This window comes from Lithobates pipiens, unplaced genomic scaffold (assembly GCF_037356315.1).
Source record: "Lithobates pipiens isolate NorthernLeopardFrog02 unplaced genomic scaffold, aLitPip1_a1.2 Scaffold_13, whole genome shotgun sequence".
Lineage (NCBI taxonomy): Eukaryota > Metazoa > Chordata > Amphibia > Anura > Ranidae > Lithobates > Lithobates pipiens.
In genome coordinates this window covers 505,302,070-505,314,755 of record NW_027507718.1, presented here as the reverse complement: position 1 = coordinate 505,314,755, position 12,686 = coordinate 505,302,070, and the positions used below count along the sequence as shown (strand labels likewise).

The 12,686-nt window shown below is 41.5% G+C and overlaps 1 protein-coding gene across 1 annotated transcript in view; it reads left to right on the top strand.

Annotated features, from left to right (window-relative positions):
• The window catches only part of ATRN (attractin), a gene marked incomplete in the record, with an annotated part of 385,746 nt that overhangs the window by 192,570 nt on the left and 180,490 nt on the right, over positions 1 to 12,686 (top strand). Inside the window, 4 exon segments of the mRNA XM_077478033.1 lie at positions 740 to 864; positions 8,251 to 8,389; positions 11,155 to 11,330; positions 12,324 to 12,543. Coding sequence (XP_077334159.1) covers positions 740 to 864; positions 8,251 to 8,389; positions 11,155 to 11,330; positions 12,324 to 12,543 — 660 coding nt within the window.

The following is a 12,686-nucleotide window of genomic DNA, read 5'->3' as shown; positions in this document are numbered from 1 at the left end:
TTGCTAGCGCGCAAAGGGAATATGTACATCAGTCCTGCATGCGCGCAAACAGAAATCATCCCACACGTGAGGTATCGCCGCAAACGTGGGATCATGGGCTGTAATTCTAGCACCAGGCATCCTCTGTAAATCTATAATGGTAAACTGTGAAGCATCGCCTTTTGATAGTAAAATTTACGTAGTTTGTTACTGTTCCACGAGCGTGCACGCAATTTTAAAGTGCAACGTATTTGGTATCTATTTACTCAACGTGACATCTATTATATTTTACAAAAAATTTGAGTTATGTATTTAATTAAAATTTAAATAACAATTTTCCCAAAAAAATCCTGGTTGTAAAAATGCTGCCCAAATACAGTGTGACACCAAAAATTGCAAAAACCATCAATTTATTCTCTAGGGCCTCTGCTTTAAAAAAAAATATATAACGTTTGGTTATAAGTAATTGGCAACAAATACTGATTGTTACATGTAAACAAAACGGGCCAGAAGATGCCTGGTCTTGAAGTGGTAAGTGCTATTATCATAGGCTGGGAATTAATTTGTATTGCCAATTTAGAAGAGGCCAGTAGAGCAGTATTGCTTTTCAAATTTTGTTTTAGGCTTTTGACTAAAATGCCGTTTTAGTTTAATCTCCAGTACCGTGTTAACCTTGGTAAGCTCCAAGACAGAATGCTTCTGCATTTGTGATTTGTCCAATTTTTCTAATATTTATTCTCGCTTCTGTTACTTCCTGCAGATTCCGACAGTGAAAGCAAGTGCGATCAGTATACAGACTGCTTTAGCTGCACAGCGAACACTAATGGCTGCCGATGGTGTAATGACCAATGTATTACACTTAATAACAACTGCACAGCCAGTCAGGTCAGTCACTAGATTTCTGTATTACAGCAATGACTTCACTACACATGACCAAAAAGGCATTTAAAAAGAACACCAAAATGCACTTATTCTTTTCCACTCCTTTCCTCCAGCACTTTGAACATATGATATTGTCTACACAAAAGCTATAAACGTGAAAATTGCAAGTATTGTGATTGACTCTCTTATAGTATAATGAAACCTAAACAATACTAAAATAGAGATCAATATGCACAAATTAAAATAGTGAAAAACAATAACTTCAAAGCAAGATTATTCAATCCGTGACTTTCTTCCTGTTAGGCCCCTTTCACACTGGGGCGGTGCGGGCGTTGGCGGTAAAGCACCGCTATTTTTAGCGGCGCTTTACCGTCGTTTTAGCTGCGGTCTGCGGCCGCTAGCTGGGTAGTTTTAACCCCCGCTAGTGGCTGAAAAAGGGTTAAAACCGCCCGCAAAGCGCCACTGCAGCGGCAGTTTGCCGGCGGTATAGCCGCGCTGTCCCATTGATTTCAATGGGTAGGAGCGGTTTAGGAGCAGTGAATACGCCGCTCCTTTCACCGCTCCAAAGATACGGCTAGCAGGACTTTTTTCACCGTCCTGCTAGCGCACCACTCCAGTGTGAAAGCCCCTCGGGCTTTCACACTGGAGTGAAATGGGCCGGTTTTTTCAGACGCTACACAGGCGCTATTTCTAGCGCTGTAGCGCCTGAAAACCGCCCCAGTGTGAAAGGGGCCTTAATTTCTGAAAAGTGAAAGTTCACAGAAAACCTTGTGATCCTCGATTTAAAAAAAATAAAGCATCCCCATAAGCTGGAGAAAAACTTTTTAACTTAATTTTTTATTGTTCATTGACCTTTTTTGGCCTGTAGGTTATATTGTCACATACAAGAGGATTGGACACTTTCAAACAAGAAAGCTGTGGACAAGTCCAGGATAACTTATCCTTCAACAAGCGTGTACCAGCAATTTTTTGCTATTGTCCTTGGAGGATGGGACGTATTTTCTTCAGCTCTACTATGTGAAACACGTTTTTTTTTGTTTATTTTTTTCCCCCCTAGATTCATTTCTCATCAAGACTACATTGCTGCTGGAGCTTTGTCTCACTGGTGCGGTCATCTTAAACCTAGCTTTTGAAGTGTCGTTTCCTAATCGCCTTTGCTTTCCGGTAATAGCCTGGAAGTGACCTTTGGGCACTTAGTTCTGTATGGGGGAATTGCGAGACTCTCTTCTAGTAAAAGTTCACTGCCGAGTGCTTTCCAGGTCCGAAGCTGTTGGCTTTGCCTCAGCACTTGTCTTGTCTCAGTGAGTTGGCCAGTCAAGCTGAGAGCTCATAGCTATCTCATTCACGTAGGTTGCTGGGCATTGTCATTCCCTGTTCCCGCTGGTTTTGCCATGTTAAGTTTATGGAGTTCTGTTGTCATACACTAGGTTGAGTGTTGTGTTCACTCCATGCTCTTTGTGTTGTGCAGAGTTGAGGAAGAATCTCCATGCTGCTACTCCTGCTTGAATAGAGAAACGTAGAACTTCATTATTATTTGCTTCCTGCTGTCCGCCTGTAGTGATGTCGGTCACCTGCTACCTGCTGGAATTTTTTTTGTGAGTACCTGAGGCCTTGCCTCTTACTCTGAGCTTATATGTTGCTTTTCTGGCACACAGTTTCAACATGTCTGATTCTAGTTACTGTAGGGACAGAGATGCTGTACTGTGTGCCCTCAGGTCACTTTCTACTATTGGCTCCAGGACTGCTTGCAGCATGCCTGCAGACAGTGTAAATGTTTGCAGCCTTGATTCATGGTTTCCTTTGCTCTTAAGCTGGCCATCGATGGATCAAAATTTGACTAGCAGGGACTGGCTGAATTTCAATCCATGTGTGGTTGCTACCACTATAACGATAGACTTCTGTTGAATGGGCTTGTTAGACATGTTTTCTCCATTAGTGACTGATCAATGTAGTTTGACAGGGGAGGAGTCCTGCTGTCAGAATGCAATGGCACAGTGGTTGGGGTTCTTCTATCCACCTGGCTTGTGTGGATGGAGGAATCTGTTAAAAAAAATTTCAATCAGCCTACTGGCTGATAAAATAAAAAAGTCATCTGTGGCCAGCTTAAGAGTCAATCCTGTCCTTAGGAGTCCTCTTTGGCTCTGTTTGATGTAGCTGGACCTTCTCCCCTTTCAACTGAACCTTTTACCACTAGCAAGCAGAAATGACCTAAATCACCAAAGATTTGTGCAAGACTGGTAGAAAGGATCTTGTTCTAGCCAGAAAATGGTGTTCCAGCCTTGCCGGTGTAGGAAATTGTCAGGCAGTAAGGATGAGCTCAGGTGTGTTCACATACAGCACATGCAAATGTCGCCAGGAAGTCGGAACTGCGCATCACTAATCACAAGCCTTGAGAAATTGTCCCAATGCGTGGCTGCAGAGGTTGAGAAATGTTTCACTGCCTGTGATTAGCGCTGTGCAGTGCCGACTTCCTGGCGGGCTCTGTATGTGCTGTGTGCGAACATGCCTGAGCTCATCCTTAGCTGGTAGACTCCTTAATTTTAAACTTGGTGGAGTGGTCCCTGCACTTGGTGGTGTTCCAGGACTTGTCACAGAGGGGGGCATGTTGGATGTGTTTCTGCTGGTCACTAGATTCAGAAACTAACTGAACAGGTTTACAGGTACAGGGATCCTCGGAGTCTAGCAGAAGGAGTCGATGTTCTGCTGGCTCTGGGGGGATCCATATGTCCTGATCTGTACATTCCATGCTCTAAAACATCTTCTTCATCTGCTTTGCAGGATCAAGCTAGAGGGCATTCTAGTGCTACTCATATCTCCGGTCTGCCCATGCAGATGTAGCATGCTGACCTTGTAGGGCTCCTGGAACACGTTGTATGCGCACTGCAAGATTGTTGACATTCTCTGTCCCAAGAATTGATTTACCATTGCACCTTCTGGTTGCTGTTTTTAACAGCATGGCTGTTAATGCTCACGTCCTCCAGCGCTAGAGATTCTTTTTGAGTTTTTGAATTCAACGATGCTGATTGCCCGTAAGTCTAATTCCCACAAGGTTTATCATCGGACATGATTTATTCAAGTCTTAGGGCTCTTCTCCCCAGGAGTTTTTCTGTGTGATAAGTCCTTTCATTACTGCAGCTGGATCTTGATCAACGTTTGGCTTTCAGCAATATCAAGGGGGACTCGTGTAGCTCTTCCTGTCGATTCCCTAGTGATTCAGTGGGACTTGAATCTTGTTCTCTCTGTACTTCACAGACCTTCATTTGATCCCAATGGAAACAATTCTCCTTCTGGTTTCCCTTGTCACATCAGTTATTGTTTTGTAATGCATGTTTTTGAGCTGGCTGCCTTATCATGCAAAGAAGGTGTTTTCTGTCTTTCACCTTAAGCAGTTCATTGTTCTGCCTATCTCCTGCTCACCAAAACAACATTTCCAGCTATTGCCTGGTTATGTTTTAGGCTGTGCAAACCTTCCTGTCAGCCATTGCCTTTTTCAGAAAAAACAATTACCCTTTTCTCATCCTGGATGGACCCTGCAAAGGTGCGTTGGCTTCTTGTTTGACAATCTCTAGGTGGTGTAGACCATCGTTCAAGTTTATGGTGTCAAGGATCGGGTTCCACTAGATCCGTGAATGTTTTTTTTGGTGTCAAGTAGCTGTATATTTGTTTTGCAAGGCTGCCACCTGATCTTCCGTTCAAATGTTTTGACTGCTGGTTGTTTCTGCCTCATCTGATGGCAGCTTCGGGCAGCTCTTTGTGTGCAGGCAGTCTCCAGTTTTCTGTTTCCTTGGGCCTATTGTCTGTTGTTTTTAGTGCTGCTCGTCCTTCATTTGGACTGCTTTTGGATGTCCTGAAAGTTTGACTTCCTGAGTCCCTTAATGGACGATAAAAGAAATATAATTCTTGCACACGTAAAATCCTTTTCTTGGAGTCAGTTTCCAGGCCTCCAGGAGATGGCAATATAACCCGAAGGTTAAAGGCTTCTGGTGACGCTCAATGGACTGCAAGAAAAGGATGTTATAGTAGGCACAGAAATTATATTATCCTTTCTATTACAGAAAGAATAAAGATCTTAATTAGGTAATGTAGCTCCAATCCTCCTCTGCTCCCAATAGCTGTAACACGGGCAATAAACCTTTCAGCACGGGTCAGCAGAACAGCTCAAAGAAGGAAGAAAAATCGCATCCACACAGCTGTAATGCTTTTATTCAGCAAACACAGGAATCAATCCATTTACACAGCATGAGGGCTCCACAGCACCAGCGATATGAGGCACCTTTAGGGGTCTTTGACAAGGTCTTGATTGACGAAACGTGTCTGACCGAGCTACTGCATGTACTACAAGGATGATCCTGGAGTGTGAGAGGACTGGCTTTTGTGCAGTAAGGAAGGCAATTGTTTAACACTGTCTGTTCAGCTTGATATTGCTAGTGCTGTGAAGCATTCATGCTGTGTAAGTGGATTGATTCATGTGTTTGTTGAATAAATGAGTTACGCTATGTGGAGGTGATTTGTCTTCGGCTGAGCTGTTCCACTGACCCATCCTGAAAGCTTTATTGTCTGTATCACAAGAAAGGGGAGCGGAGGAGGATCAGAGCTACATTGCCTAATTAAGCGCTATATCCTTTCATAATAGAAATAAAGGATATAACTAAGGTTAGAGTGTTCTCCATCTGGTTGGGATACTGTGGTTTAAAGGCGTACATTTTTGTAATGGAGATAACAAGGGTTTTACTCATTGTAAAAAAAATAAAAATAAAATAAATAAAAGACGAAAAGTCACAAATTCATTTTAAAGCGCAGTTACATTGGTCAAGCTTCGACCAATGTATGTAGGCATATGGTCCACCTTTTGGGACTGTTGTGGTAGCAGATAATTGCTGTAGTAGTCAACACTACTAGAGTTATTGCTACTATCTTCCAGGTCCCATGCCGAGTGGCTGCCCAGCTGCATAGTAACCACAGGGTGTCCCTTATGCAGAACTGGCATGCCTTATATTTGCATGCCTCAATGAATGCATAGCGTTCACTGATTGAACGAGGTGGAGAACCTGTAGCGGTGATGTCATACTCTCTACCTGGTCTAATAAAAGAGCGGTTTGCATCCATGAAGAAAAATGCAAAGCGTTCTGTGGATGGTGCCTTTACTGCGTGCGAGACAACACGTGGTTACTGTGTAGCTCATGGATGCTCAACATGTGGCCCTCTAGCTGTTGCAGAACTGCAAGTCCCCTGAGGCATTGCAAGCTGTTGACATTTACAAGCATGACTACCAAAGGGAGAATCATGTTGTGACTTGTAGTTCTGCAACAGCTTGAGGGCCACAGGTTGAGTACCCATGGGTAGCAGCACCTGGAAGACGGAGGACTATAACGGCAACTACTACAGAGATTATCACAATAGAGTGAAAACACAGGCCTTCTTCCACTGTCTCAGAGCTATGGAGCTTATAAATCTTAAAATAAAATAGACCTTTCAGTATCTCCAATGCACAGTGATTCAATTAACCACAGTGATTCAAAATGTTAGCTACCGCTTAAAATGCAAAAAAAAGTACATACAAAATAGTAAAGTGTCCACAGGTGCTTCACTATGTACCCCTGAATACTAAGGCAGCGCTACAGTCATTGCTTATTATGCTAGGCTTTCATATGATCACACATGAGAAAGATGAATAACACCTGGTGATAACATTCTGGAGAGATACAGGTGTTGATCCTAATGTGGTATTTAAGATGTGCACCTCACACCAAAATCCTCAAGCCGTGCGTCACACCCCCCCTTAGGGGTTCTCACTCACCAGAAAGCAGAACACATCAAGCCTTGATATGTTTAAAAAGACGCTCATCCACGTCATGGAGGGTGCCAGAGCTGTACAGGATCTCCCATAGGTACTCAGATAAAAAAAAGAAGCTCCAAATAGCGCAATTCTGTTTTCTAATCCTTTACTAATCTCAAATGACAGGCTCCATAAAATCCCATAGTAAGATGGTTCTTATGTCATCAACACCAAAAAAGTTATTCACAGCGCAGGGTGGGCTCAAGACCCTCAAACATAAGGAAGGCAGCGTCCACCGCTTACTTCTGGTTATCTCTTCCTGGCCGTGGAACGCAAACGTCCCTTCCGGTCACCGTAAGGTCACGCTGGATCATTGTAACTAGGCATTCAAACCCATACCTGGAATTCAGCTTGAAAGTAGATTTCTAGCCAAAGCTTTTATTGGCTGTACTTCTATGGATCACAGGAGTGCAGTTCATGCTGTAGGTCTTTGACCCAAGCCTGCTGTTGGCTGACGTCACTCAACTGGTCCAGGCTCAGTAAATATCCCGACTACCCAGATGCCTGAACAGGCATCTGACAAAGCCTCTCGGTAAGCCCCTGAGAGCCTGAGGTCAGCCCATCCAGCCCCCTCCCACAGCCCAGCGCTCGCTGGAGGGACAGAGCAGAGAGCTGGTGACTGACAGTCACCAGCTCTCTGCAGCGTGAAGATCAGAGGTGTTTGATCACTCAGTTGTCGGTCTTAGAGCTGGCAGGGGACAGATGCAGCATTGGACCAATGTTACATCCACCTAGGTGAGTATCATTTTTTTTTTTTTATGAATCTCATACTTCTCTCTTAATGTTTTTATGATGTTATAGTAGAGGAGATTTTATTGTAGCACTGCAGTTTCAAATTTTCCTTATGTTTTATTTCACATTGATTTGTTGCAGCAGCTTATTTAGAATGGTAGGCAGAACAGAAGATGGTTCACTCTTTAGATTATCATGTTAAAATGTTCTCCAATTTTTGTAAGTTTTGTTATGGGAGATGTAGAGCATTTTCCATTGTAACCATTCATATTTGTATTTATTTTTTTTAGGCTGTATTTTTTTGCCTTGTTATATAATAATATAATGCAGTATTCTTTGATGTGCTTAAGAATTTAATTGGTGTGTATATGATATTTAAACATAATCCTAAAGTATTTAAGAGAGCTTTACAGTCCTTGTATAGTGCGTTCAATTTAGAAAACATTGCAGCTTATTTTTTTAAATCTGAACTCACCAGAAGTAAGTGGAAGTGTTACTATAGCAACAGGCGTTGGATTTAATTTCCTCACTGTAGGCAAACCTCTGTTGCTGTTTGCTGTGGTAACAAACATTTCTTCTGAGTTTTTATATATATATATATATATATATATATATATATATATATATATATATATATATATATATATATATATATATATATATATATATATATATATATATACATTTGTACAAATGAGCTAAATTTATTAGTAAGGGAGAAGGGTGACGGTGATTATTCATATTGTATCTTGTATCTGTGGTTTGTGTGTCATCATTGGGGTTTCTGTACAGTCTGGTAATGGATATCTTCTTTTGAACAGGGGGCAATTACAGTATATGAACATTGTCCGAAAAACAACTATGGCTTCTATTGTAACAAGAAGACTAGCTGTAAGAGCTGTTCCATGGACCAAAACTGTCAGTGGGAGCCACGCAATCAGGAGTGTATAGGGCTGCCAGGTAATATGTTGCATCCCTCTTCTGGGTTTTTTTTTGTTTTTTGTCTATTAAGTAAGTTATGTCTAGACAGCGGACCTTCAAATATGTGCACATTTTCCCCAAACAGGAAATAAGCTTTAAAAAATAAAACCTCACTTCCTCAATAGCTGTGGACACTGTGTGGTGCAATCCATCCTAAAAACTTGCAGCGGATTTTTCATTTTCTCTCGGTAGTCCATTCTTCTCCCCATCCGAGAAGTGACCCTCTTCCAGTGTTTGCTTAGATGGGGCTAGGGCAGTAAAGGCAAGCTTTGGTACCCCAGATGTATGTGAACTAAAATCCCCATGATGCTCATGCTGTGTATTTAAGCATCATGGGAAATGTAGTTCCAAAACATTTGGGGTGCCAGGGTTCACCATCACTGGTCTAGGGTAGGAGGGATATAGGTATGAGGTAGGCTTGTGCAATTCGTTTCGTAACGAATCGAAATTCGGCCGAATTTTGCATCTTTCGGACATTCGGATGCATCCGAATGTCCGAATAAAAAAATAACAAATTACAACGAATACGAAAGAAATATAACGAATGAATTCGAATGAATTCGACATGATTCGAAATTATTTCAACCGCATTCGAAATTATTTCAACTGCATTGGACATTATTTCAACCACATTCGAAAATATTTTGTGACCCGAGTTTAGGGCCATGTATCTCGGGGTCACTTGGTGCTAGACACTTCAAATTTGGATATGTTGTAGTGCTAGTATTATTGTTTGCATACCAAATTTGGGGTTTCTAGCTATAAGTGACCCCGAGATATGTGGCCCCAAAATAGGGTCGCAAAATGTTATTAGTTAGTAATTAGAGCAGAGAATGACATTTTGCGACCCGATTTTGGGGCCCCATATCTCGGGGTCACTTATAGCTAGAAACCCCAAATTTGGTATGCAAACACAATAGTACTATCACTACAACATATCCAAATTTGGAGTTATTAGCACCAAGTGACCCCGAGATACATGGCCCTAAAGTCGGGTCACAAAATATTTTCGAATGTGGTTAAAATAATGTCGAATCATGTTGAAATCATTTCGAATCCGGTAGAAATATTTTCGAATTTGGTTGAAATATTTTCGAATGTGGCCGATTTTTCGAATTCGGTAGAAAACTAAACGAAATCCGAAAACGAATTTAAGGAAGTTAACGAATATAACTAAACGAAATTAATGAATTAACTAATTAAAACGAAACGAAACTAAACGAATTTTTTCCTTTTGCACAAGTCTAGTATGAGGGAGGTATAAGGAAACCTGTAATAAGAGAAACATTGGACTGCTATGTCTGGCTCATTAGATTTTTGCTCTTTGGCAATATTTGGTGGTGCAGTAGTACTCCAGAGCTAATGCTGGAAACGTCAGCACTGTTAACTTGAAAGTTGAAATTTGCATTCTCAATTAGTAGTGTAGGCCCTATAAATGCTTCGTATGCTAAACAGTCTAAAGTATATGGCATGGAGATCGCTGGCCATGGACATTTGCGTTTTTCCTCCCGATAATGCTTGAGTACACCTGGTTAATCCTCCTGTTACACTATAATATCGTAATATTTTTAGATCCTGCTCTCAAACTTTGTGCGTTGGAAAATCCGACAGAAAAAGTCAGATGGAGCCTACACACAGTCGGATTTTCCGACAACGTGATCCGATCACATATTTTCCATCGGAAAATCCGACTGTGTGCATGGGGCATTAGAATGACTTCCTAGGGCACACTTAACCCCTTCATCGCCCCCTAGTGGTTAATCCCTTCACTGCCCGTGTTATTTACACAGTAATCGCTGTATAAATGACAATGGTCACAAAATTGTTCGATGTGTCTGCCATAATGTCGCTTTCTCGATAAAAATCGCAAGATTGCCGCCATTACTAATAAAAATGAAATATAAAATAATGCATTTTCAAAATTGTCACACTTTTTTTGTTTATAGAGCACAAAATAAAAACCAAAGAGGTGATCAAATACCACCTAAAGAAAGCTCCATTTGTGGGGAAAAAAGGATGTCAATTTAGTTTGGGTGCAGCGTCGCACGACCGCGCTATTTTCAGTTTAAGCGACACAGTGCCGATTCACAAAAAGTGCTCTGGTCAGGAAGGGGGTAAAATCTTCAGGGGCTGAAGCGGTTAAAACCCCTTTTAAGCCATTTTTAGTCTTTCTTGTGATTGCTCTCCTTGTCTGCCTATGTGATGCAACTCAGATATTCCTAGCTAAAAGTGTGATTTGTAAGAGGTGTGAGCTCTGGGTTTCCTGCCCCATAAAAACTGCTTGACTGGCACAACGACAATGTCATGGCAGTTAGTAAAAAACACTCATGGTTCTAAAAAAAAAACTATCTGCCCACAGGAGAACACCAGTATTATGTCTACACAATTGGCTGCAAGGCTTGCTGGGACTAGTATTTCATAAACGCTCACAAATTGGCATTGTTTAAATTTTGGATCTGCTGTATGCCATCATGTAACCCAACTTATTAGAGAGTAATTAATTCTACTTAATGACATTACACATTTTCCTAGGACTACCCTTACTCCGAGGTGTACATTTTATTTTTTTTTAAATCAAAGTGGGCTTTAATAGTATCCTTTAGAGGTAAGACTGTACTAGTACAACAATTTTAAAGTGGATCTTTTAAAATTCCCATTCTTCAGTATGAACTATTGCATTTTTTATTTTTTTATTTTGTGTATGTTTAATAATCTGGAACCTTTTTGATTTGGGACTCCTTCAGAAAACATTTGTGGAGCAAACTGGTACCTAGTAGAAAGTTCATGCCTGAAAATCGCCATCACTAAGGAAAACTACGACAACTCCAAGCTGGCCTGCCGCAATCAGAACGCTGCGCTGGCCTCTCTCACCTCACAGAAGAAAGTGGAGTTTGTGGTGAAGCAGCTGCAGAACATGCAGGTTGTTATTATTATTATTATTAATATTATTATTATTAGAACTTTAATAGACCACAGTGCTAAGTGTTACAGTATGAAACCTGAATGTGATGACTTCATGCACTAGAAAATTAGCTGTATCGTGTGTGAGGAAGTTATGTTGATTGACCGCAGGTGTAGAGCTGGGCAATTTTCCCCCAAAAAATAAAATCTGTGATTTAAAAAAATAAATAAATAAAAACTCGATTCACGATTCAAAGCGAGGTTTTTTTTTTTTGATGGACACCGCGCCGGTCTTGAGGAGCTGCGGGCAGGCCGAAGCCGCGGCCTCACCTGCGGCCTCACCCGCGGCCTCACCTAAAAACTCCTGCCTGCAGTGTCGGCGCCGGTCCTGTTAAAATAAAATAATAAATAAAAAAAAATCGATTTGCTGAAAATTTGAATCAGTTTGACCTCTCAACTCGATTCAAGATTCAAACTGATTTTTTCCCCATCCCCAAGGTGTTTATTAAGTGAGGTCTTAAAAAGAGTGTAAAATCAAGTATTACCTGTAAGTTTGGAGCATTAGGCTGTAAGGCTATTGGGGTAATGACATCAGTAGTTGGTGTATTATGGAGGAAAGTAGAACAAGATAGCAGGGGTTGTGTATAAACAGCTTTATCTTCCAGATTTACAATTCTGTTTAGTTGGTCTTGTAGTTCACAAATCCCTGCCTTGCTGATTCACAAAAATCTTCCTAGGTCATCCCCAGTCTATCCAATGAATAATGATCCAGCATCATCTGCTGTGTGTTCAGAGAGCTAACCGAGGAGGTTATAAAACTGAAACCCTTGTCAGCTATGCAGTGCGGCAGAGATATGTGAATCGCAATACCGGAAGAACATTAGTAAAGCATATTTACCAGGTTTTTTTGCAGAAAGCTTTAAATATGCAACGCTCCTGGTTTATTCACTTTTGCATGAAAGTATTTGCATTTACCTGTGCGTTTCCAAGCATATCTCCATTTGTGTTACAGCCGAAGACTGAACTCACACCCTGGGTTGGACTCCGGAAGATCAATGTGTCATACTGGTGCTGGGAGGACATGTCACCTTTTACTAACACCACTCTCCAGTGGCAGGCTGGGGAGCCCAGCGATGCTGGCTTTTGTGGTTACCTGGCCGAACCGTCAACCACAGGCCTAAAAGCAGCGACCTGTATCCACCCAATCAATGGCAGTGTCTGTGAAAGACCAGGTGAGAGCAGAGGAGAAAGTGGTCAGTAATGAAGACTAACAGATCCATACCTCCATTATCGTAGATTTTACCTAAATGGCTTTAAACAAATCTTTTTGGGTAATTTGGGCCCATTCTCCCATAAGTTACGATGTCACACAGTA